This window comes from Lepisosteus platostomus, chromosome 25 (assembly GCF_059453375.1).
Source record: "Lepisosteus platostomus isolate fLepPlt1 chromosome 25, fLepPlt1.hap1, whole genome shotgun sequence".
Classification (NCBI taxonomy): Eukaryota; Metazoa; Chordata; class Actinopteri; order Semionotiformes; family Lepisosteidae; genus Lepisosteus; species Lepisosteus platostomus.
This window is the reverse complement of record NC_142635.1, coordinates 5,353,951-5,380,069: the sequence shown is the minus strand read 5'-3', so window position 1 is coordinate 5,380,069 and position 26,119 is coordinate 5,353,951. Positions and strand designations below refer to the sequence as shown.

At 46.4% G+C, this 26,119-nt stretch overlaps 1 protein-coding gene and 1 long non-coding RNA gene across 2 annotated transcripts in view; one reads left to right on the top strand and one right to left on the bottom strand.

Moving 5' to 3' along the window:
• Positions 1-1,343: 1,343 nt before the first annotated feature.
• Positions 1,344-16,013, top strand: LOC148640915 (uncharacterized). Its single transcript, XR_015930006.1, has 2 exons — positions 1,344-1,778; positions 13,681-16,013. It is a non-coding gene; the product is annotated as an uncharacterized LOC148640915 (long non-coding RNA).
• The window catches only part of fxyd6 (FXYD domain containing ion transport regulator 6), a 29,260-nt gene continuing 10,007 nt past the window's right edge, over positions 6,867-26,119 (bottom strand). The window contains exons 2-9 of the mRNA XM_088619160.1: positions 22,537-22,590; positions 20,353-20,376; positions 17,975-18,010; positions 15,373-15,447; positions 13,856-13,892; positions 12,861-12,910; positions 11,946-11,988; positions 6,867-10,499 (exon numbers count right to left, since the gene is read on the bottom strand). Of these exons, the coding sequence (XP_088475286.1) occupies positions 11,960-11,988; positions 12,861-12,910; positions 13,856-13,892; positions 15,373-15,447; positions 17,975-18,010; positions 20,353-20,376; positions 22,537-22,585 (300 nt within the window). The 5' untranslated portion in view covers positions 22,586-22,590 and the 3' untranslated portion in view covers positions 6,867-10,499; positions 11,946-11,959. The remainder of the gene's footprint in view (positions 10,500-11,945; positions 11,989-12,860; positions 12,911-13,855; positions 13,893-15,372; positions 15,448-17,974; positions 18,011-20,352; positions 20,377-22,536; positions 22,591-26,119) is intronic.

Below are 26,119 nucleotides of genomic sequence, written 5' to 3'. Positions count from 1 at the left end.
CAGCAATGCTGACAACTTTGCTATTGTGCCGCCATTTTTTCTTAATCTGTGGTTGCATTTGCAGTTGTCCGTGTTTTAAATTGACCGTTCGCTACTGCCATTTTATACATGTCTGGCATTGAATGTTGTTGTTTTGGGACAGCTAAAATAGCCATGTTGTGTGAGGGTGTGTGTGTGCCTAAGCACATGCCCAAGAATGCTGTTTTGAGAGCATTGTGATGTCACTTCCTCTGGGTAGCCCCACTCCCCCACTTTTTGCTATCGCTAAAACACTGGACAGACATGACCCTGGCGTTTGACTGATCGATTTAAGAGGCTGCCTTTAAGTTCTGACTAACGTAACGAGACCTACTGTACATCAGATCAGATGATTGCTACAGATGTCCTACTGATCAGCACGAGAGAGGAGCTGATCAGTATTCTTATTTAATGGAAAACATAGTGAAAGCCAGGGAGAGCTAACATGAAAATCAGGTTTCTCAACCCCCGGTTGGCATTCCTTTCAACTGAGCTCTTGATCAGTAATGCTTATTCAACCCTTACTTGAGCAAACTGGTTGATTTTAACGGGTTTCTGCACTCCAGATATGTCTGGCAAATAATTAGCCAAATTAACCAAAAATGATACCGGGTGACTCCCAGAGCAGGGTTGGGAAACCTCGATAAGCCTGAGGCCTGCAGGAACGCAAGAGGCCTTCTGTTTGCAAACTTGAATAACACTAAAGTCACCTTGCTGTCATGAAGCAAAAGTTGAGTTTTAGCAAGAGAGAGTTTTCTCATTTGAGGGGGCAGAGGGATGCTGCGGCGTGCCAAACGGGCTCCTGTTGTTTGGCGAGTTTGAAATCCTAATCAGAGATGTAGGATTTCCACAGCTTTGTTGGCAGAAATTCCCCAGGCGCTGAGCCATAAACATAAAGTTGTAACTTTTCACAGGATCACACACCCATGGAGTCAAAGGGCTATACTGCCACCTGGAGCAAACCCCCAACATCAAATCGTAGCGTTCACACCGGCTGTGTCACTTCGCAGGACACGAGACGCCGAGCGGGTGGTGTTTCGAACTTCGTGGCTTCTTCAGTGTGTGTGTGTGTGGGAGGGAGGGTGAATGTACTCACTGGTCTTTGCTTGCTTGTCCATCTCTCTGGTGCGCGGAAGCTGAGCCTCTTTCTCCTGACTGGGCTGCGAAGGAGAGAGAAACGCAGAGATGGAGACCGATCTTTGCACGGCGTCACTCTCAAGCTGTTTCGATCCCCATGTTTCGGATCACCAGTTTGGGAAATGGTGATAAGCACGTGCCGTTTGTGCAATTCTGCTTGGCACTGGTAGTTTTCTGTGAACTATGGCATGCAATAACTCAATCTGAAACCCTGGGAGAAATATAGGATAGAAGCAAAGAAAAAATACGGTTTCCTGTAGAAACGAAATTAAAGTTATATTCTGATCTAGTGCACCACGTGGTGTGACAAAATGTGCAGCAGGGTCATAGAGGGAGTGTACTTTGGGCCTAGAGTTTCGAGAAGCCTCTACCGTCTCTGGCCCTGTCTTTTAAAAAAATTGTAGTTTCTTTTTGGCAGGAGAACCACATGTCCCAAGATGCCTAGGGGGGAAATGGCCTGCTCATTTCCTGTCTAAAGAGTCTCAGCTGTGAGGGATTAGCTACCTTCTTTCTGGCTTTAAAAGGGTGTGGCAAAGGTTAGTTGGGTTTTTTTTGTTTGAAGAGGACCAGGGAGTCAGACTGGGTCTTGGTGATGGCTTATTTTGGATTCTAGAAAGGACAAAGTGAGTAATACTGAAGTTCAGTAGTTCTGCTAAGGATTCTGTTTTTTTTAATATCATTCCTCCTAAAAAGAGGGAGCTTGACTATGTTGTGGGATACTGTTTTTGTGAAAGACTTGAGGACAAAGTAAAGACTGTAGCTTTGGTTGGTTGTAACTTGAGACCATCACAATGGGGAGTGAAAGAAACAGAATTTGCTTTCAAACCCTGGTCATCTGTTTTCTGACATTGCTTTGAGTTGCGAAGTAAAATATCTGAGGTTGTATACTCTGCCATGGTGGAAGGCTGTAGGTGTTGAGTAGCTGATTCACTGCTCTTCCTGAGGGAGAGACTGAATGTGAGTGGAAGCACTGAAAACAGGGGTGACTAACTTCTGTGTGCATACAGTACTGTAACCTCACATCTTTTAAATAACAATATAAAAATAAACTGATGCTATACTCCAGTGGTCTGTCACCCTGGTCCCAGAGATTCTTACAGGTCACATAACTTGAAAGTTTGGCAACACGTGAGCTATTAATAAACCAAGCAAGTGATCTGTACATGGAAGTCTGGTCCTTGAGGGCTGAAGAGCGCTTAGTCCTGAATGAGCTCTGTTACTTAATTTAACACATCCCCTTGAACAGCTGACTGGTCACGATGGAATTGTTCTTTAGAAACAACACCAGAGCAGTGTTCATTGACTATACTGATTGCAATTCTTCCTAAAATCGGATGAAAGTTTCAAAATATGTACAGTATGTTTTCTCATATCAAAATATTTGGGGGCTGGAAAAACACTATTCATGATTTACTGGACATCTAGCAATAACAGGTACCTCTTCCTCCCCGTTAAACTCAGGGTTTACGGTACATGCAAATAGTCCAGACTGTGCTACAATTACTGTAGCAATTGTTCCTCATTCAAATCTTTCCTCCGGTGTTGAGCGATTGTTTACCAGCAAGCACACGGTCCCATTTTTTGCTGCAGAAGCAGATGTGCTGAATGACAACCAGTCTTCGCTGACTGGTGTATAGTGCCACCTCATGCCCAAGATTTGCTCTCGACTGGTGGGCACATGGATTGTGTGACATGTTTGAATGTCTTTGAGGGGGAAAAATCCTAACAGTGCTTTTGTCTCAATATTCCCAGCTGAGTGGAACACAATTTGGTATTAATGGTTAGTGAGAAAGCAATCGGAGCTATCCACTTTTTCCGTTATGATTTTGCAGTTGGAACACTGAATTTATACTGGATGTACATGTGTGCAGCCTGCCGACCCAGGCATTCAAAGTCATTGGAGTGGAGCTTTACTGTAGACAGATCGGAAAGCTACTTATTTATGAATGTAAATACTAACATAGGACTGTCTGTGACTATAATCCAACACTGTAGACTGGTAGAACGGATATAGAGATTTACAGCAGTGTAAACTGCATGCTGCAGTTCCTTTGTAGTCCACTAGATAGCAGTACACCCACAGTTTTAGCAAAACATACACAAGAAGAGATACAACAGGAATATTATGTAGTATGCAGACTAAGTAGCTGCATACAAGATACTAGACTAGTGTACTCTGGTGTATAAACTAATTATGACTGGAGAGAAAGAGGTTAAAGGAGAGGAGAGACCATATGACTTCCCTGGCTTGTCTGATCACTGGTTTGGAACATGCTACACCCATTCTTCGATTTCTGAACTCCTTTATCTCGACTTTTGAACTACCTATCAGCAATAAACAGTAGCGTTCCTGCCTTGAGGATTTGACGACCCTGTTTACGAATTTTACTTTCCATTCTGTTTTTTTAATTCTGCTCGTAAATCAAAGTTGCGCTCACCCCTGCTGGAGCGCTGCGGAGCGAGCTAACGTTGCCATGGCAGCTGGCCACACCTCCACTCACCTGTCAGTCAATGCCGATTGCCATGGATATGCAATCAGACAGGAGACCTCTACCACCTGGGAGCAATTAATGACTCTGCCTGCCTGAGGTGGTTCAGGTTACTTCAGGTCCACCCTGGCTATGCTCTGCACTATGATATGGTGTTCAGCTCTGAGCCTCTCAAATGGTTTGTCTCTGGTTCCTGTGTTCCCAGCCTTGTGCTTCTGTTGGATTGCCATCTTTCCTTCATTCTTAATTACGCTTTTTGGATTTCCTCAGTCCCTTGCTACTGTGTTTATAGCCGTCGGTAAACTTTGCTTTTTTTCTGACTCCTGGAACAAGCAGTTGTTATAAGAATGCACATTCAGGCAAGCAGACTGTGCTAGAAATCACAGGCAAAAGTTTTAAGTGTTGAGGGTTCCTTCTCTGATCTAGCCATGTGATTTATATAGCTGCCATTCAAATCTTTAGTATCGGTTGGAAATCATGCAAATTGATATGGAAGCCGTACAGGATTCCCCTTAGGATGTGGTTAGCAGAGCCAAAACTGGAAATCGACCCTCAGAGCTCACAGTCTGAGATTAATCATGAGAGATGCGAATATCCGTGCATGACCCTGCCGAATTTCAGGGTATTACACTCACAATTGTTATATCTAGTAGTAGTTCTATCATTTTAGCAACATTTTTTGCTGCATGTGTGAAGTTGGTAATATTCCTCTGTTTACAATGTGGAAGTGGATTGGGCAATGTATCTATAATTGTGTAATATACTTTATATTTACACTTGTGTGATATGCTTGTGGATTGTGCAATATATCTATACTGTGCGATACATTTTCTTTGTGCACTGTACATTCTGGTTTATTTTGTATTGTGTGAAATTCTTTATATTACATTTTTTATTGCACTTCATACTGGCTGTATTTATTGTATTATTATGTTGAATTGTGCTGTTGATTGTGCTATTGCATTGCAATTTCCCTCATGGGATTAATCAAGTATCTATCTACCTAATAATGTTGTCAAGAGGTTGATCGCTGTAATTATATAGATCTGCCCTGTTCATGAGACAAGCCAGACAAAAAAAGCCCCTTTTGATTTTTTTTTTCCTTTATTGCCTAGCCAAGGTTTAAAGTCGAGGATCAGATTCAGTTTATCTAAAAAATAAGAAGTAAGAATAGACTGATTAGTGCACTATGTTGTAAATATGTTCTACAGTCATTCCCTTGATTTCAGTGCAGGTCACTGGTTGTGTAAGCATGCAGTATGCTTTAAGCTGCTGTAACCTTGTGTGCTTCTCTGTGGAGCTGTACAGCAGATTCTGTTCCTTTGTCTTCCACTTCTCACTTTTGCCCTAATTATCTCCAGAAGCGAAGGATTTTAACTCTGGAGAGCCCCGTCGGCTTCACGGTTGTTTTAAGGGTTAAGTCCTGCACCTCCAGGTAGACGGATGGTTTTTAGTGACGTCTGACCCAAGGGTTTTGCAAGTGAAAGCAAAACGATTTATCCCGCGCCGTCTTTAAAGTTTGGAGATGAGCTAGCTGGAGGTTAGGGGCTTGGCTTCCAAAAACCAACTTTGACAAGACACCAAAGCTCATCTTCAACTAGTGTCTTCTTTTGTTGTTGCGGGTAGGAGCAGGCACTGTTCTCTCAGGGCCCACGGTGTTCCTGGTCTAATTATTAACACTCAGGCCTGACCTCTGCTCACTCCTCAATGTCACCCATTCAAATCCTCGTACTGAGAGGAGGGATTAAGGATCTCACTCTGTGTTGCTGATGTACGCGAGAGGGGAGGATATTGTTAGTCTCTCCGTCTTCCATCCATTTTCTAACCACATTATGTGGGGGGCTGAAGCCTATCCCAGCAAGCAATGGGCACAAGGCGGGTTACACCTTGGGCGGGACACCAGTCCATCACAGGACACAGAGACATGCACCAGTGCCAATTTTCCCAAGAGCCAATTAACCCTCCAGCCTGGCTTTGGACTGTATGAGGAAACTGGAGCACCTGGAGGAGACTCGCAAGAACACGCAAACTCCACCCAGACAGCACCCCAGTTCGAACCCAGGGCCCCAGCGCTGCGCGGCAGTAATGCTGACCACTGCGTCACCATGCTCCCCCCGTCTTGTTAAATTTAAGTGAAAATAATAATGTCCCGGATTCATAGGCTTTGAAACAAAGAGCATAATATTCCAGGCATGGGTCCTATAGTTGGGGAGGTGGACAGTAAAAAAAAAAACAGAACAGATCAGTCAAGCTGAGCGATCGCAAGTCGTGCTCACCGTCTCTCGCTTTTCGGCTGCTCCTCTTCGCCTGTGGATCCCGGGGCGTCTGCTCGGCGCTGTGGCGAGTTTCTCCGAGCTCATCGAAACTACAAAGCTCCCCCGCCCCTCCAATCAATTTTATTGTACAATAAAGTTTAACCTTCGACTAGACGGCTGATAAAAAGGGGCTGGCGTGACCTTTGGAGTCCAGCAAATCGGGCGGTTTAAAAAACGACGCCGAATCAAGATTTCTGGATAAAAAAAACCCCCCGTCTTGACGCGCTTTTCAGAGGGGACTGAGCTCTGAGACGGCGCTGTGGCCTTAGTAGACATGGAAACGGCGCTCACTTTGCTTCTGTTTTACATGAAAAGAATGGTTTTTCATACACTTTCCTGCTACACATCTCCAGGGCAATCCTAGTGGCGCGTTTCTGATCCCTGGGAAATTACGCGCACATTTGAGTAGCAGAATAATGCGCAAATTGAGACGCGAATCTCACACCAGATCTTCACCACAAGATTTTCACTGGTACATTATTTTTTCCCTTTTATATTTGGGCTTCCAGTGGAGCTGTGTGGCTTTACTGGGGCAATTCCTTCCAGATTCAGACTAAAACCCCCTCGTAGTCCTTTCTCTTCCCGACTGAAAGGATTCGGTTTTTAAAACGTTTCTCGCATGACAACCCTTTTTATGAAGGATTGTGATATTTATAGTGAAAGGCCTTTAAAATGCGAAAAAATAAATAAAAATGCGTTGGTTCCAGAGCTCAGCTTTTGTGTATAAGCGCTTTGAGTCTAAACGTGAGAAATTATTTGCCGTGGATAACGCGTTCCAGTATCTCTGAAGACTACCGCGTATGCTTGAATTCACACTGCACTTGGAAGGTTTAAAAATCGATTAAAAGCGTAAGAGAGAGACGATGGTAATAAAGAGAGACAGAAATAATGGCCCAGGAAGCGAGGATGTGGCTATATTTCTTTATTGTTTGTGAAAATCACACAAACGGATACAACAGTCTTCCAAAACAGCAGCACACCTGACATTGTGTATGTTCTGATCTTCACTACCGTCATTAATAATTAAGAGACCGGCGAGGTTCTAGCTGATTCAAATGACATGGTCTATAAATAACAGCTGTTTTTTTTCTCGTTTTATGGTTCTTTTTTTTTCCTTGCGTGGTAAATAGCGACCTGCGGTTTCTCACACTCCGGCATGGCCTGGCGCGCGCACACGCCGATGAGCCGGCCATGTTCGTGAGCGACGCCGCCAGGGATTGTAAATTTGTCAGCAGGGGCGGAGGGAGAAATTGGGGAAAACTAGGGCTTCACTACTGGTCCTGCAGAACCGGAGGCAGGGGGTTGGTTACTGGGTTGATGCAGGTATTCGAACTTCACAAGGAGTAAAGACACCCAAGTAGCAGATGCATGGGGAATGTTTGGCGTATTTTTGGCAGGATAAGAAGTTTTCTTTAGCCTGCTTGGTTAAGGGATGCCTCCCTGGGTTTGAACCCCTGTTCAGAGAGGTGGAGTTCACCAGAAAGTAACTGCAAAGACGGAGATGGGCTCAAGGCAGGATACATCAGGTGGTAAGACCGTTGTGTGTGAGATGGATATATACAAACTGGTCCTGGTGTGTGTGTGTGGCCCTGTGGTGGACTGGCATCCCATCCAGGGTGTACCCTGCCTTGTGCCAGTTGCTTGCTGGGATAGACTCCAGCCCCCCCACGATCCTGATTTGGGAATAGAGTCAGAAAATGAATGCATGGCTGAATATGTATATACCCCTAATGTCTGTAATGGTTCTTATTCAGAACTGTAGGGAGAGATTGGCTCTTTATCATCATCCTTCCCAAGCTTCAGTTAAGAACTTCCCTTTGCCTTTTTTTTTCTTCCTATTTTCAGATTGGATCTTGGCGTTCGTGGGGCAGTTTCCTCAAACCTCATACCACGCCAAAATATTTCACGGTTTTGTGCTCAATTTGGAATGTGTCCAATCCATCCATGAATTTGTTTTGTTACTGGGGCTTTAATTACCAGCCTGAGAAATGGGGACTGCAGGGGTGCTGTCCTCTTCCGTCCTTTCACAAGACTGCGTCTACCACCGCAGTTTCTATAAGCACTGTACGTAAATGACCCTCCTGAACATCGGTGAAGCACAGCAGCTAGGAAGTATCAGGACAACCCCCCCTGGTCTGGCTCAGGTACTGGTTTGGGTTGGGTGTGGGTTGTCCCAGTAAGGACCATTACAGACGTTTTCCCACAGGAACACAGGGCTGAATACGTTACATGAGGTCCAAGCCAGCAGATACAAGGCTCGGTCTCATCGCAGGTTTATTCACTCTACAGTAGCAGCTCATTCTAAAATAGCAGGGATGGGTGTGGTAGGGGGGTAGCTGAGAGGGAACCCCCTTTCCCCTGAAGGAGCATGCAGTTGTAGAATTAAAAATAAATAAGTGATCCTTACACTTATTTAGCACTTTTCTGGACCCTCTGTTCAAAGCACGTTATTCCCCTCCACCAACACCATTGCGTGGGAGAATGTGACAGCTCTTTGTAGTAGGACTGTGATTGTTTGGTTTTAATGCATGGTTGTCTAGGTGTTGTTTAATAATAATTCCTTACACTTATATACTGTAGCTCTTTCTTGGACACTCCACTCTAAAGCGCTTTGCAGGTAATGGGGAATCCCACTGTCACCACCAATGTGCAGCCCCACCTGGATGATGCTCCAGTACTCTCCCCACACACCAGCTCTCAGTGGGGAGGAGAGCAGAGTGATGAAGCCAGTTCAGAGATGGGGATTATTAGGAGGCCATGACTAGTAAAGGCCAGGGGGAAATTTGGCCAGGACACATGGGTAACACCCCTACTCTTTTTGAGAAAAACCCTGGGATTTTTAATGACCACAGAGAGTCAGGACCTCGGTTTTACATCTCATCCAAAGGACAGCGCCCGTTTTACAGTATAGTGTCCCCGTCACTATACTTGGGCATCAGGACCCACACAGACTGCAGGGTGAGCGCCCCCTACTGGTCCAACTTACACCTCTTCCAGCAGCAGCCTTAGCTTTCCCAGGAGTCTCCCAGGTACTGGCCAGGCTCACACCTGCTGAGCTCCAGTGGGGCTGCCAGCTGGGAGCTGCAGGGTGATATTATCAGTATGAATGTTAATTACCTCTTGGCATTACAGCACTATGAGAGACAGAACCGTCTAAAGACTTCTCTTTTTACCCTTTTCTGGGATAGATACGCTTTTATCTGTGCTATTAAGTGGAAAATACCCTAATTTCATCCCGGAATATTACTTGTATTTAAAGTGAGATGTGTATCTCGAGGCAGAGTGTTGGGGAGTGACGAGGCAAAGTCAGAATGTCTATCAGACAGCGGGGGCCAACAGTGATGGCTGTTAACCAGTGCCCTCTGCGGCAGCGACAGTCAGCTGATTAAGTTGTGGCACACAAGCGAGATGGATGTCTCAAGCAGGCATTTGGGGGAACTGGAGGTGGCAGGTAAATGTGTCAGATTGTCGGACCCAGTTGGCCCTGAGCTCTAAAAGTCCCCAAGATGGGTCCTTCTAGTCACACAGAGCAGGATCTGTTTTACAAGAAGTTATAAATATCAGGTTCCACTGTAATTTTATGGGGGTGTGTATACATAATCCTGCTACAATAAAATGAGCACCCACCCCCCCCCCGAAAAATTATTTAAAGGAATTGCCCAATTGATTGATCATTATCAGCCTTCCAGACGAAGGTCTGTGTGAGGCCACGCTGATGTGATTATGACTGTTCTACTTTGTGCTCGGTGTTGTACCACGGTGAATATGGCAGGGCTCTGTCTATACGCACACGTAAACATCTATCCGGATAGCTATAAATATACTGTACACTCAGAAAGGAGTAGGACGACAGTAACGGGAACAATCAGGAGGAAGGAAAGGCTTTCGGGGCAAATTCAGAAGAACGGGACAGTTCAATTATGACTGGCGCGACGGGGGTATTTGATCGTGTTGAACGGCGGTGCTGTGATGATCATCCCTTGATAAGCTGGAGTGGTGGGACGACTCGCCCTGCAGCAGCTGTCGTGTTCGATTTTTATCTCGCGTTAGTTGTGGCGCTTGGGTAAATTGCATTCAACGTGGTCTTCGATATGCGTGACCCTGTAGCGTCTTGGGGAAAAAAACCGCCAAGGGCCCATGAGTTGGTGCACAGCCCCTCTCCTGGGGTCTTTTATGGGCTGAGGGGTAGTGTGGTATACCGGTACAAATTGAGACTGTCCCTCCCCCCTGAACTGAAGTTTAAAGGAAAACCCAAACGAGAGAGACGGAGCCTCGAAGCCCCTCCAGAGTCAGTTACACACCACGACAGGCACAGAATCACGAACGGGGTCAACACTTCTAGATGGACGGGACAGTGTCACAGCTCACGGAACGGCGCACGACGGGACAGGACGTATTTACAGGACGGCCCCAAGGCTGCACACGCACAACCCCCCCGGCCTTGACATACACCCCTCCCCCTCCTCTCTCTCTCAGGAAAGTCGGCATCTCGGCGTCGGTTGTCTCGCGGGTCAGTGGCAGCTCTGTGGCAGGATTCACCCTGGGGAGAAGAGACGGGGGTATCAGAGGAGGCTTCTAAACTCTCACCCTGGGCGGACAGCACGTGGCTCAGGGAAGGGTTGTTAGTGGACTGAGGGCAGAGCCCCCCTGTCTGGCTGTGCCTGATTGGCTGTCAGTTCCCAGTGACCAGTCCCTCGGTTTCCCAGTGACACTGAGGACTGAGGAACAGCTTGACTTGGGGATTTATGTCCTCGGTCCTGGAATATCAGTTTGGACGTTGCTTTACGCAAAACACGTGAATGATAGATAGAGGAGAGGGCTGGGAGATCAGCCCCAGTGACCCTCTGACATGTTTCCTGGCTGAAAGTCGGGTTTCCTCTGGGGAATGAGCTGCTGCCCAGTCACCTGACCGGTTGCAGGAAGCTGATTGGCCAGGTGACTCTTTGAAGAAACAGGAAGAGGAAGCTTCCAGGGCGTCAGTCAGGGCGGGGAGGGGAGTGGATACCTGTTGCTGGACCCCATGTGCACCACTCGCCGAGGAGAAGAACTGACCACATCCTGAGGAAACAGTTTTGTGTTTTTGGTCCGAGTCTTGGGGCGAGAGAAGAGTCTGCGAGACTGCTTTGGCAAAGACTTGGTAGTTTGGTTTATGGCCGACGAGCAGTGTAACGTCTGCGAGACGTTGAGGCAGGAGCTCAAGGGAGAGCTTAGGCTTTTGTTTTATTGGCTGAGTTCTGGGATTTTGCTTAAAATAAGTGTTTTGAAAACCTTAGTGTGTGTGTGCCTAGACCTGCCTGTTTGCTAAGATACTGTTATGATGCCCATGGGTATGTCACAAGGGGTTATAAACAAATATAAATTGAGCGCTACAGATATGTATTCTTTAGTTATGGGGCTCTAAAGGCTTCCACACAGCAGATGCTTAAAACCTGTACTTATAATCTATGACACTACTCTGTATCTTCTGGCTGATATTACTTTCCCATTCATTGCAGTGTTCTGTCTCAATCCCTTAAAGTATATATATTTTTACAGTTAATGTATGTAGCATATCTGCTGATGGTTTCAGTGTAAACTTTCAAAGCAGTTATGTGTTTTAGCAAATTGTCTGAGATGTTGGAGACAAGTTAAACTGCATTTTGGTGGCAAAAGGCTTTTCCATACATTTTTGGTGTTAAAATGCCAACAGTACCATTTGTGTTAATTTTAAACTTGGTGTTATATCTGGACATAACAGAAACCTAAGGCTTGTCTCTGGGTTTCACCGGTACTCTTGTCATCTGTACTGGGGAGAAGAGACCCTTTACAATAAATTGATTTAGCTGGTTCTCTGGGCCCTGACATTCTGGTCTTATTAGAGAAAACACTCATCCTTCTAGACAGCAGGTAATGACCGATCCCCTAACACTCAAACTCCATCCCTCCCCGGACTCCTAACCAAGGAGATGTTGACTCATGGTGACAAACGTCTGATTGTTAGTCTTACCCAGGAGAATCTCTTCAGTTCTCAGTTTTGGGAGCTTCTTTGGCTGCAAAGAAGAAAAGAGAGAGGGGATATAAGTATTTTGGAGCACACTATGAAAACTGCCAATCGCGGATCGGCGTTGATCTAAACCGATCGACACTAAGATCCTGCATTTTGTGTGAGCTGTCGTCCAGTCGCTGTGATCTAGGACAACGAGCCATACAGCCATCAGAGACCTCTGTGTGACCGATTTCATTCACCACAGTGAGATGTACTTTAATAATGCGGAAATCTTGTTGGACATCCAATGGCATTCACTATTGCCTCCATATTGTAAGTGTATGTGCACCAGTACGCTCACCAGCTCTCAGTGGGGAGGAGAGCAGAGTGATGAAGCCAGTTCATAACGTGGTTAAACGTCTACAGTTAGCAATTCGCCAATCGTGCAACAAGTGTCTTCTACAGGTGCACTGATCTGGGGTGCCCGTGTTCGTGTTTGTTGTTTAACTTGTCTTTGGGGCCTCCAGCTCAGGCTGCTCATCAATCCACTACTTCCACCTCTCTTGCCATGTAATAATACGCTACATTGTATAGATCTCTGTACGGATCATCCGGTCTTGTATGTAGATCACGTCTCTCAATCCTGGCTCCCCTGCTCTTTCAGATTATTTTGGTGCTCCAGGAGGAGTCAAAATCAATGCAAACCTAGAGACAGCGTGCAAACTCCACTCAGAGGAGAATAATTCAGGGCTGGAAGAAGCCATGCTCTTGTGTTCTTTTACAAATCTTGTTCCTCCATGTCATGACTGACTCTGCAGCAAGCATTTAACACTGCCGGTCTCTGTAATCCACGGTGGATAAAAGCATCTGATCATTGTTCAATGATCACAGTGACAATTGTGCAAAGCAAGGCTCACACTGCGTGACACCTCTTACCCTTGGAGGTGATGAGAGTCTCCCCCTGGGCTTCCTCGTCCCCAGGAGCCCTACAGGAACCAAAAAGTGGGGGTCAGATGGCTCCCAACAGCATCCCTCATTCCTCAGCACTCTTCCAGTTATCGATGATTAGTACTGAAGATGATGTGCTGATTCACCATGTAGGTGAGGTCAATGAGTATCTGCCTGTACCTGTATGTGTATTGTATGCAGGTACTACAACCAGGGTTCCAACCAAGTTCCTTTGTAATAAAATAGACTTAGAATAGTTACATATCCATTTATGTAGAACAAGTGTTAGTTGTCAGGAATAATATGGAAGAATTATTTGTCGTTGGCAACAACCTGTCACCTGATTCATTTTAATCTTTTAATCAATTTTTACTCTGTCTGGGCTGTAAGATTTTAAGTGGGGAAAAATGTGGGTCTGCTTATTGCCAAGGACACTAACTGAGCCCTGATAGTACAATACTGCACTTTATTTCTATCACAGTTTATACACCAGTACAACCTTAGCTGTGCTGGTATTATTCAGGGGAACTACGACCTGTCATGCAGACTGCTCCTGTTCATTTATATTATCATTTTAATACGATTAATATATTGGGAAATGAGTTTCCCATGTTTCACAAAATGGCCACTATACTCCTTTTTTCCTCAAAATGTAAATCCCATTGCTTAGGATTAAGTCATTAATTCCGAATTTTGGCAGGCGTCATTCCTGGCACAATCGGATTCAATTTAGCCGGTTCATAGGCCTAATAATCATGGGCAATATTCCATGAGCATCTGAAAATCCTGTCAAACTCTTCTTTTTCAGAACCAGAAACTGGCCAATGAAAACGGAGAGGTTTGGGTCTCAGCTTGGCTCGGCAGAAGCTGTCGACATAAAGTTCGGATCAGTTGCGCGTCGATCCCAAAAAAGTGGAGGGGGAAAAAAAAGGAAACTCTTACAATGTGCAGGGAAGCCACAACACTGAAAGAATGAACGTTACCTGGGCTTCTGATTGAAACTGCAACGGCACCGCCTGCCTGTCAGGAGATAGAAACGGTCAGGCTCTTGCAGTTGTCGAACGTTTGTCTTTTTTCACAAAGCGCACTCAAGTAAAATGGCTGTCGGTGGTGCACTCTGTCTCTCGTCGGACGTCTTGAGCAACCCAGGCTTACTCGGGAGAGGAAGGCCCTCTCCGCGTCATAAAAATGAAAGAAGATCTTCTGACCACCCTTTGCCCGTTAAGGAGGGAACAGGAAGATGAACATTTAGAGAATCACGTAAACACAACGGTTTCCGTGACAACTGCTGGCCCACCTCTCAAATGGGACACTGTTGCCTGTTGTAGAAAGGAGCCTGATTTCTGCTCTGCGGTCAATGGCCACTCTATGATCTGCTGAGTTTTAGCAAGTAAAGCTGCAATGAAACTCTGTTCAAACCCCTGGGCGCCAGTTGTTTGAATCCTGCATGCAATAAGCTTGGTTTTGCCTCCAGTGAACACATGTTCCATGCTAATCTGAAGTGGTTAAATCAAGGAATTTTCCTGCAAGGATGTTCAGATCTGATGTTGGAAATCGTCGGTCCGTTTCCTAACTGCTGGTTTCGACTCGGGGGTCGCACGGCATCTCAGCATGCAATGGGCATGACGCGCAGTACACCCAGGACAGTATGCCAGTCCATCACAGGGCACACACACACACAGACTCAAACCAGGGCCAATTGTCCCAGCAGCCAATTAAACTAGCAGTACATCTTTGGACAGGGAGACGAATACATAGGTGAAACGCATGTGCAGATGGGGAGAACATGCAGAGAGCACCCTGTGTTTTCAACCGAGGGCCCCAGTACTGCGAGGCAGCAATGCCAGCCACGGTGCCCATACTGGCAATTGTCAGGTTGCTTAAATCAAGAAACGAATTGTGCAGTGAGCTATCAAATGCCAAATCTGAGTTCCCTACGGACATCATTTCAAAATGAAACCAGCTGAGCTGCGCATTCCAGGGCGAGATCAGAGACTGATCATGTATGATCTTATCACTTCTGAAACTGAGACTGGGTCTGTGGTCCTCACGATCAAAGAATAAAATGTTCTGGCACTCTCCTAGTCTGGAAACACTCCAGGACCAAGACAAATGGATCCAGCCAAAGGTGAGAACAAGAGAATTCAGGGATGTTGGTCTTGAATCCATTTATACATTGTTGGGCCGGCTACTGAATTCATGTCTGATTTAGATAGAGGTGGAGTTGATATGTAGATGATGAGGGTGCTAAATGATATTGAGCTAAAAGGCCAGGTCAGGGGACAATGATTTGGAATGCTGAGGTTGTGATAAAGTTGATTGTGCGCGAGACTGAGCTACATGCTCCACTGGGTTGAGATTTGGGGATTGTTAGGACAAGGGAAAAAGGTGGGACCGAATCTCAAGAGCATCACACCAGTTGTCTATGGACTGCCAGGCACAAAGTCTACAAGTTCACGTGCGTCCGTGCGAGTGGTTCTCTATGCATGGAGGTACTCACTCAGGATTAGCAGGATGCCCAGGGTGAAGAGCACCACTGCAAACACCAGCCCTCCAATCCTCAGGCTTTCGTAATCTAGGAAGAGAGAGGCATATTGACGATTTGCTCCGGACAGCCTTGGATTCTAAACATATCCTGGAATACAAACATATAGATGACTGATAGGACAGACAGGGTGGACTTAGCCTTAATTAAAAAAGGGAAGAAGAAACCAGAAATTCCTATCGTGACTGCAATGGAAACATCAAAGTAATTCCCCGTTTGCAATGAAACTCTATAATGCATGTACAAAAAGAATAAAATCCAAATCTGTTAATAATAATTCACATACCAATATAAGTAGTTCAAGATGGGAAGCAGACAGAACTGAACAGGGTTAGAGAAAAGGTTAAATGGGGCTAGTTAAAAGAGAAACGGGTAAAAGTCAATACGAGTGAGATAAGCACCCCTTTCTTAAGAATGAACTCTGACATGATTTCCAAGATGACACCCCTATGCAGCCAAAAACTGCTGTGATGGTGATGGAGACCATCTCCATTAACACCCAAGTCCCACGTTGTCATCGCGTGATATGTGGTGGGAAGGGGATGCGTGTGGATAAAGGATGGAGGCGTATAATCAATAAAACATTCGCACACGAACATATCCCCCATGCTGTGTTTTATCTTGGCGAGAATATCCTGATCAGGAGGGTGTGGGTCTTGTGGGGTCAGAGTTGCGGCCCTTTGCTTGTTTCAGGTTCAAAGAATCGCAAGCCACAGCAACGGATCTGAAAGTGTGGGAGGGACAGTGAGGTTAAATCTGCGGCTGTGTCCTGTGGTAATTGTTGGGAGAGTGGACAGAAGGAGTTACTTGTACACGGATGAAAGGAGATTGGAGACTTATGGAGAGAATGAGTTACTGGAAAACTGCTGTCCCAGTTTCTCAGACCAGTTATTAAATCTCAGTAACAAAATAAATTAATTGACAGTATCGCATTCGGATATGACTACTCCTCTGAGATGAATAGATTCTGTCTGCCAGCATGGGGGGAGAGTGGCAGGTACCCATATCCTGGTAGCTTCGCACCGAGAACCTACATGCCAAAACTTCCTTTTTTATATGGAGATATTATTATTATTAAAATTAGAAATATAGAACTGGGGCTGATGCCGGACCATCCCTGATGTTCTCGACCTTCCCAGCCCTAACTAGGTCTGTAACCTGCTGGCCGTCCCATTTAAAACCTCATCTCACTGACTGCTCCTGTTTGGCCAATAACACACCTCGAAACAGCCTTTGATGTAGTGGCTGTTGGTTTTATGCCTCCGACTCTTAAGCTTGTTGGAGTTTGTCTCGCCACTGTCACGCCCTCTGTAGCCAGAGGGTGCTCCTTCTCTGTCCTGTCCCTAGTTCCCTGTGCTTTGCTCTCCTATATATTTCCGGGCTACTTATTCTGCTTCGCTCAGCATTGACGTTCGGATGTCTTGAGACCCTCCCAGCACCAGGCCACCGCTCCGTCCGAGGCCCGAGGGCGTAGGTTTCTGTACGGCACTCCAAACTCTTTGCACTGCTGAGCCCGGGCTAACTCCCCGTTCCGCTGCCTCACATGGGGTCTTTTTCGCTCTCCTGCTTCTCCACGGTTTGTCCCTCCCGACATCTGTGACAGCCACGAGCCTAAACCTTTTAACCCTAGAGTAATGTCTCACTCCGAGGTTTTCTGGGTCTACATCCATTACCAGAGTCGAGTACACTTATGTTCCGAACCTTTTTATAGAGGAGTCGGATTGTAGACTGCTGGACTAGATGCCTCTTGTAGCCTCGTGCAAATGTGGCACCAGTTTAGCTTGTCTGCAGCCTGGGTGTGCGTGGTCTACAGCAGCATCGACACTGAAGATCCAGGTAATTATCTAGGGGGACCTTACGAATGAAGGGGTACAGAAGCCCTGAGTGACTCCTTGTTTCATCTCGATCAGTCCTTGAGCTTGATCTCTCATGCCGGATCGTGAGCTGTCCGAGATGTAGCCCGACTCGGAGACAAGTGGCTGCCATCTTGGGCACTTGGGTTCTGTGCCAGCGCTGCAGCGCAGGAGGGCACACTGCCACCTCCACTCGTCCAACTCTTCTCGCGCATTCAAGAATGGCAGCTGTCTTGGCCAATTCTGGAGGGTCAAGCATTTTTAGCCTTTTCATTGATCGCGATTAGAGAGGAAGGAAGTCCATTCTCTTCCTCACCCCCCCACAACAAAAACCCACTGAAAGCACTGGGCCACAAAAATAAGTTAAGATTGTTGGGCTGTCATCTTGGTGTCCTGGTCACGTGATCTCCCAAATTGTTCATTTGTGATGGGTCACATGACTCAGTTATCACTGGAGAGAGCCAGAAGATTGGCCATCCTTTTGATTTAGCTAAATTGGGCAAGTTAGTTAGGTTTTTGTATCTTCTTGTTTGGATAGGAAATGGGGGATGAGCAGACCAGGACATGGGAAAACAAAGGGTCAATGACGGGAGTCTCAGTGTCCCTCTTGCATACCAGAACTCTGACTAATCCACGGCACCTACATTTTACTGTTTCAGCCTGCTCATAAACACATTCCCCACATGTCCGGATTGTCTCCTTACCGTACTCAAAGGGGCTGAGCTCTTTCGCTTTGTCATCTGTACAACAGAGAAAAACATTGGTTAGACCTGAGATCTAAGTATTACAAAGGCCAACTATTTACAGTACGTCTCGACTGGTAGGCACTGTTTCGACAGTCTTTGATTCCAGGTATGCACAACAGTGTTTCTTGATTTAATTAACATCTTAACCAGCCATTTTGTAGGAAGAAATAAACTTATTTGGTACATTGGCAAGCATGAGTTAGGAAGTTCAGGTGGGGAGCTGCGTCAGCATGCGAGGGCTGCAGAGGGACAGGTGGAGGTTTATTCCCTGCTGAAAGGAAAAGAGACATGAAGTTTCAGGTGTGGAGCCTTCTACAGGTGTCACACAGCCGAAATGTTGTCAACTTTATTTTCCTTTAAGTATGATTTAAGACTCCATGATATTTATCTCAAGGTGATAAGTTAGTGAATAGGCATGATATAGATGCTTGGTGTGAATTCTTGTGCATAATTGTTCCCTTATGTAAGAAAGGGCAGTGTGGTGGCTCAGGATCTGTCATTGTGTCTTCAGTGCACTTTTTAATTGAAAGTCTCACTGTACTCATTTTAATAAGTCATAATATTTTGTTTCTGTTGCAGTTTTGACTATTGGGTACAGTGGCACTTTAATGGTAGAATTTAAATCAAATACTAATTTATTGCTGTTCCATGTATTATACAAGACAAACATTAAAGAATACTATTTCCAGGTTGGACTTTGGGTTTAGAGACTCCATTACTGGACAAGCTAAGTTTGTAATCTTTTAAAAGCCTCAAAGTCAGAACGAACAGGCTTGTAAGTCTGGATCCTCTTGTTATTTTTAAACTCCTTGCTTTCTGAAAGATGAGAGTGGATTTTGAATATTACAAGGTTAGGAATAATTTGCCAATGTTTCAAATGATGTGTTTTTATCACAGCTATTCTGGGTGAGCTGCTGTTGCACCTGTGATTTAAATTATCCTTTTTTTTGTAGCTGCATTGCTAATTGGACAAGGAGGTGTTAATTAGCATGGCTGTATAATTGAGATTTGTGGGCTGTGTATATTTATAAAGTATTTATAGCAGACTGATTTAAAATGGGGGGGGGAAAGCTCTTTTAGGTGCACAACATTTCACGTTTGAATTAATATTGGTGCAAATTAACAATTAATACACCTTAAACCTAACAACTACATCCTGACAACAGACATTTTAATTCACATTTCATTTTCAAGAGCTTACTGCATACTTACATAGAGTCCTGCAAGCTTTAGAACGGAAGTAGACTGCATTGCCTTTCTCTCCTTGTCTAACAACAATAACTTCACTAATTGCTGATTATCAGAAGCTTAGCTAAGGCTGGAACTGGTCATTAGAGGAATGACCAAGGAAAAGCAGATTGCAACTGACCATCTGGTGGTGAACCACTAGGTGGAGCTCTTCCCTCCAGAGGTGTTAGCTGCTACAACTCTCTGGTCAAAATCCCTCTCGAGGTTTGATTGCAGAAGGGGGCTGCACATTGCTGAATGAAGTGGGTCCCCTTGCATAATTAATGGATTTTGGAATCTTTGGGCTGCATTCACTATACACGTGCAAAAATAGGCTCTGATTTAACAAAAGTTGTTTTTAATGTGTTCCTGGAAAATGCTGCCTTAAAATAGTCTGTTAAGTCTATTCTTAGGGCTGCATGATGGTGCAGTTGTTAGCGTTGCTACCTTGTAGTAGCAATGGGTTGAATTCCTAGGGTGCTACAGTATCTGGGTGGAGTCTGCATGTTCTCCCCATGTATGTGAGTTTTTCCTCCTGGTGCTCCAGTTTTCTCTCCCAGTCCAAAGACACGCTGGTGGGGTGATTGCCTTCTGGGAAAACTGGCCCTGGTGTGTGCCCTGTGATGGACTGGGTGTCCTGGGTGGGCCCTGCCTTGAGCCTGTTGCTTGCTGGGATAGACTCTGGCTCCCCCAAGACCCTGAACTGGATGAAGTGGTTCAAAACTGGATGAATGGGTGGAAGTAATTCTTTCAACCTCATTTTCTTCTCTAGGCTCTTTTTTTCCTGTTTTGCACAGGAACAAGTACAGGCTTATTTTTGTGCTGAAAAGAAACGCAACGTTTCGGCTGTGGAGTCTTCCTCAGGTGGGTTTGAGAGGACGCCACACCCAAAGGCTCCCCAGCCGAAACGCTGTTTCTTTTCAGCATGAAAATAAGCCTGTACTTGTTCCTTTGCCGCCTGTGCATGCTGACGCAGCTCCCTAGCTTGAACTAGGTTTTTGGTTCTCGTTCGAAATCGTGAACGGGATTCGTGAACATGACGTGAGCCGGCTGCCCGCCCACCCACAGGAAACCCCCCCCCTCGGGGCCCGAGATCGCAGGCGCCTCACCTGTAGTACTGGAGTCCGCCCCCGCTGCAATCAGGAGAAACACAACGTTAGACCGGGCCTGACACGCCCCCAGCAGGGGCTCCCAGCATGTCCTTCCCCACGGAGAGGGGAAGCTGGGCTTTCCCTGCGCGAGCTGCAATAACCATCCCATACCCCTGAGAGAGGAATAACACCCGGAGAGCAACAGCAGGGCTCCCCCGGAATTGAGAAGACATACCCGTTTGGCAGAGGGTTATATGCTATTTTATGCTATAATTGGAAAGGAACAACGTCAGGACCATACTATCTCTACGTCTGTAAATGTACAAGTCTGCCCTCTTTTAACGTATGATGAAGGGAAACGAGCACGTTCAGGATGAAATTGCTCAGGGTTTGCTTGAAGTGGATAAAATGAGGATCTGATGCCCGTTTACGTGGGTTTCCTCTGGGAGTTCTGGTTTCCTCCCACAGTCCAACGACATGCTGGTGGGTTAATGGGCCCCTGGTCCGAGTGTGTTTGTCTGTGTGGGTCCTGTGATGGACTGGCGTCCCATCCTTGGTGTACCCTGCCTCATGCCCATTGCTTGCTGGGATAGATTTCGGCTCCCCTTGCAAACCTGCATCGGATGGGGTGGTGAGAAAACGGCAGGCTGGGTAATGACATCCAACGTCTTGAAAGTAAATGAACGTGGCTAGTTAAACCAATAACATATTTCTGGGCTACCCTGCCAAGCCATGCCCACAACTGCGCATTGCCAACAAATTCTGCGAACACGAGCCCTTCAGCACAAACATGTTTGCTGATTTTTCGGCAGGCAATATGTTTTTGGGGCTTCGAAGTAGCGTTAAGCGCATCTGTGCCGGTTGCCTCGAATGAATCATCCAGCTCGTGACGCCGACTTCAAAAAGAAGAAACCGCCAGGCGCAACACGCGCTGAAGGCTCTTTTGTTAACGTTTTGTTTAACCGGCTTGATCAGCAGTTCACTTTCTATGTGATCTGGGTCTCTTGGCATCGCACTGGCACGGAGTCCCGTTCGTCAGGGTACAAGGAGCAACGTTTGGGGTCTCTTGGGGTGGGGGGTCTGAGGTCTGCTGGTTTGTCTTCCCTCCCGGGAATAAGTCATGAGAGTCGGGCGTTCGATGAGGAGGGAGTCTGGGTACAAGGGTTCATTGGGATGGGTTCAGTACGGGTATCCACGCTGTAGTGGCCTTCATTGCCCGTGTGATGGATTCCTTAATGATCTGCTTGCGAAAAACCTTCCATTTCCTCCCTCTCCTTCTCCCCCTGTCATCGAACGCGCACGAACGTGCCAGCGTCTCCCCACCACCCCCCCCACCGTCGTCTCTTCATGCCCCAGTTCCCTGCAGGCTCCCTCGCCTCAGACTCTCAGCCTGAGAGAGCGAGCAAGCGAGAGAGAGAGAGAGGAAGGGCCACTCTGCTAACGAGGAGCTAACCTTCCACGGCAGGCTTGGAAAAGGGTTTTGTTTTTTTGCCTTCTTTCAAGAACAGTTTTTCCCCCCCCACTCTAAGAAAACGAAGACGACCTAGATGGGTTGATCGTACTCTACATGCAGAGCGCTGCCTGCAACTCTTGTTTCCAGGGGGGCTTTGCGTTTTCCAGCCCGGCCACTGAACTCCAGTCCAGGGGGCATTTGGACTTTGCTGCCCTACTCTCTAACGCCCGGCGAAATGCGCAGTAAATGCACTGCCCTGCGCAGAGGGAGCCCCACAGCTTACAGGTGGATGAGTCTGGAGAACTCCCCACCTCCTCCCCTGCAGGCTTCCTTCAAGATTCAAGCACGAGCACTCTCATCCCAGACTCCCATTGGATTATGTGTTAAACCAAGGACAGACACTGACAAACGAACACATGCACACTCACAAAATAATGCACACACAAACATGCACGCACTGGCAAACTAATTCACACATGCACGCATAAAGTGACAAAATAATACACACGCACATTGCCTCACTAATGTGCACACACACACATACACATACTGTAGAATAGACATAACGAGCACTGGGTTTACCATGCTGCGTTGACCCATTTAAACTAACCCACTCTCCACCAACCCCCTCTCGCCACATCCAGATTAGTGCATTACTACAACATCTGGGCACACGTCTTCTCCCACACACACACACGCACACACATGCACACTCGGGCTGGGGGAGAAGGGGGGTCGTCGGTAGTTACCAGCCACGTAGACGAGCACAGAGCAGAGGAAGAGCAGGACCGTTTCCATGGCAACTGGAGAGGGGAGAGAGAGCGATACAAGAGTTAGCGGAGCAGAGAAGGATGGGGTGTTGACGAGCAGAGGCAGGCACACACAGGGTGGGCGCGTAGATGCCACAGACTCAGTGGGTCAGCTCATAGGTTTCCAGCCGTTTGGCAGGTTGCTGGTCCTGTACAAGTGTATTTTGACTGTGTTCTAGCAGCAAATTGTTTTAGAGGAGTTACAAAACCGGGAAGGGGACACAGTCTCCTAGTTTGAATTACAAGTCGATGTCCAACACGGACAATGGATTGTATCGCTCTATGTTCAGCACTTTGATAATGACTGTCTTAAATGACTTGATACTGATATATTTCTCATGAGCTATCGTTGAATGGCTTCTTGAAATAAAGCCTGTTAAGTCTATTCTTAGTGCAGCACAGTGGTTAGCATTTCTGCCTCCCAGTGCTGTGTTCAATTCCTGGGGTGCTGTCTGGGTGGAGTTTGCATGTTCTCTGCGTGTTATAGTGGGTTTCCTCCAGGTGCTCCAGTTTCCTCTCTCACTCCAGAAAAATACTGGTGGGTTAATTGGCTTCTGGGAAAATCACTCATGGTGTGTGTGTGATGGACAGGTGTCTCAGCCAGGGTGTATCCTGCCTTGTGTAATTCAAATAGCAAACGTTTTATACCCCAGAGGACACTAGAAACTGTAGCGGGACACTCTTCACTAGTTCAACCATAAGCTACGTCTGCCGAAAATCAATTTCTGTCGGTGACAGCTCGGAGCTACAGTGGACTGGATAAAGTGATTAGAAAATGGATGGCTGTAAATATTCTTTAACTACCCAATACCTGCTGGCTGGGTCACCAGTGTGGAAGTTAAAGGGGTATCGGCACAGGGGGATAAGCCTTCCCAAAATATCCCAGCTCTGCATCCCTTGTCCTGGACAACTCATGCGAAATTTACCAGCAGCTTCAAATTAAGGTGAAGAGATCTGGGACCCCTGACAAGCTCAATGAATAAAGTAATCGAAGTGTTCGATCCAGTCAAGTGCGTTGCTGCTGGAATGAAAAGCATGTACCCCCTGCGGCTGCAGGAGACTGGGACAGAGGTTTCCTAGTCCTGTACCTGGTCGCCCGCACACAGCTATTCCAGCTGAGCCCTCAAGTCCACTATCGGAGCCACGGCGCTCGTTTTTACATTTCGGGGGTCAGAAAGAATTGGCATGGGCGCGTGCATTTCAAACCGCAGCAGAAGTGAAGTGCACAGTAGACCTTCAGTTTCCTTCCCAAAATAAGCTGAAATTTCCTGGGCGGCGCGGCGTCATGTCCTGCGATTCTGAATGGGGCAACAAAACTGTCGCCACGCATCCACGCCCTCGCCGCCGCATTCCAAAGAGCGCTGCTCACCGCCATTAATCAATTATCCAACCTCTTTCCGCCTTTCTCCCTGCTTGAACCTTTCTGCCGCACCTCTCCATGCTCACTATTGAGTTATAATAATAAACTATTTTATATAGCCCCTTTAAGGGTGGCTTCTCAAAGCGCTTTACAGGATGACAGCAACAATAAATAAGAAGAATACACAAGATAAAACACAATTTCAATATACAGAGGAGACCGTGGATGGGGGTAGTAAGAACAGCAGAGGGGTGAAGAATGGAACCAGTTTAGTAAAGGCTCTTCTCGAGAGTTCTACTCGCCTGAGCTACTCCTTTCGCCCGTTTGTCGAGCAACGTTTTGGATTACGGATACTGTCTTACTGACCACGGACCTGCTTCGCGATTCGGATTTGGAACTCCCTCCCGAATCCTGGTTTACTGATTTTAGCCTCCCCCATTGACTACGCACCTGCCTCGTAGCTTGGATTTGGTTTTCGGACTCTGCTCTCTGGAGTCAGGATCTCTGCCCTCCTTCTTGACCACGGGTATCACCTTACGATTTGGACGGGTAACAGAATTCTCTCTCTCTCAACTTTTCACCCCAGCCCTGCCAGGGTCCTAATCAGCCCTACTGGATTCTGACAAAAAGTTCCAGGGAGGTGGAGTGGCCCTGTGACACTGTAAACAAGCAGGCTTGCAAATCCATCTCTTTTAATCCAGTAGAAATATCCCTCTCCACTTTGAGATGGTTTTGCTGACAAACACTGGATCACGCTGGAGCGTTTCTGCAGTGAAATGTCTGTTGCACAACCTGTACTTATTCGTACTGTCTGTGTGGAGTTTGTATGTTCTCCCCATATTTGCATGGGTTTCCTCTCACACTGTAGTGATATGTCTGCTGCACAACCTGTACTTATTCGCTCGTCCATCACAGTGCATTAGTCACTACAGTGACTAGTGAGCAGGAAGGGCCGCTTCACGTCCCAATTCTCACGAGCTCTCGCTCTCGACTGTGGTGAGACCTGGGGTTTGAAGCAGGACTGAGACACCATGTTGTCACAGTTTCCCGGCTCTCTTTCTGCCTCAGCTCATGTGCAAGGAGGCTTGTTTCACACTTAATTGAGCAATTTTAACCTTTTCTCACCCTCGAATGCACTGATGTCAAACAACTTCTCATATCCTCCTCGTGACTTAACCCTGAGTAATAGTTTAGATACCAAACAACTCCCCCACCTTGAAATGTAAACTACTTTGTATGCAACTACTTTTTTATATACGAAGATTTATATATGCGATATTTTTAGTTGATTTGATGTAATACTTTGCCATGGAGGTTTTTTTTTAAACAGTTTTCCAACAAGAAAACTGTAAACGGTAGAAAGCAGCTACCCCAGAAAGCAGCTTTGGTCTTCAAAATACCCTGCTTTTAATTGCATCTTTGACATGTTCAGTGACACGCCGTCTGTAATTTGGTTCGCTAAACTGTTGGCACGACATTTAGCTCTGGAAGTCACTGGCTTTCAGCCATACTCATGGAGGACTCTGGGCCGTTAACGACTTCAATGAGCTGCCTCTTGGCTCGCTGTGACTTGTTCAGGTGCTTCCAGCTCTCGGGCAACTGGAGGTAGTCCAGCTAAGTGTTGAATTGTGTAATTGGCCATTTCAAGTTGGAGGGGGGAAAACGAAAACATCAGGACCAGGCTTGGTAACCACTGCTCGGAAGAACTCTTCCTGTCATTACAAACCGGTAACGCAGAGATACAAGTAACTTATGAGACTGAAGAATAAAAGAGGTGGAGTGTTATTTTAATAGTCTTGGTCGAGGGGAGCATACATTCAAGATAAAAAAAAAGATTTAAAAAAATTGGCACAGTGGTTAGCAGGGCTGGGTTTAATTCCTGGGGTGCTGTCTGTATGGAGTTTGCATGTTCTCCCCAAGTTTGTGGGGGTTTCCTCCAGGTGCTCTGGTTTCCTCCCACAGTCTAAAGACATGCTGGAGGGTTAATTGGCTTCAGGGAAGATTGGCCCTGGGTGTGTGTGTGTGTGTCCTGTGATGGCCAGTTGTGATTGGGGAAAAAATGGAAATCAGACTGAAGGAATAAGGCAGAACTTACAAGTGCTCAACTGGTTAAGAGATACTGTAGATTCAGACTCAAGAGAAGAGGGGTGGCTATACTTGAGC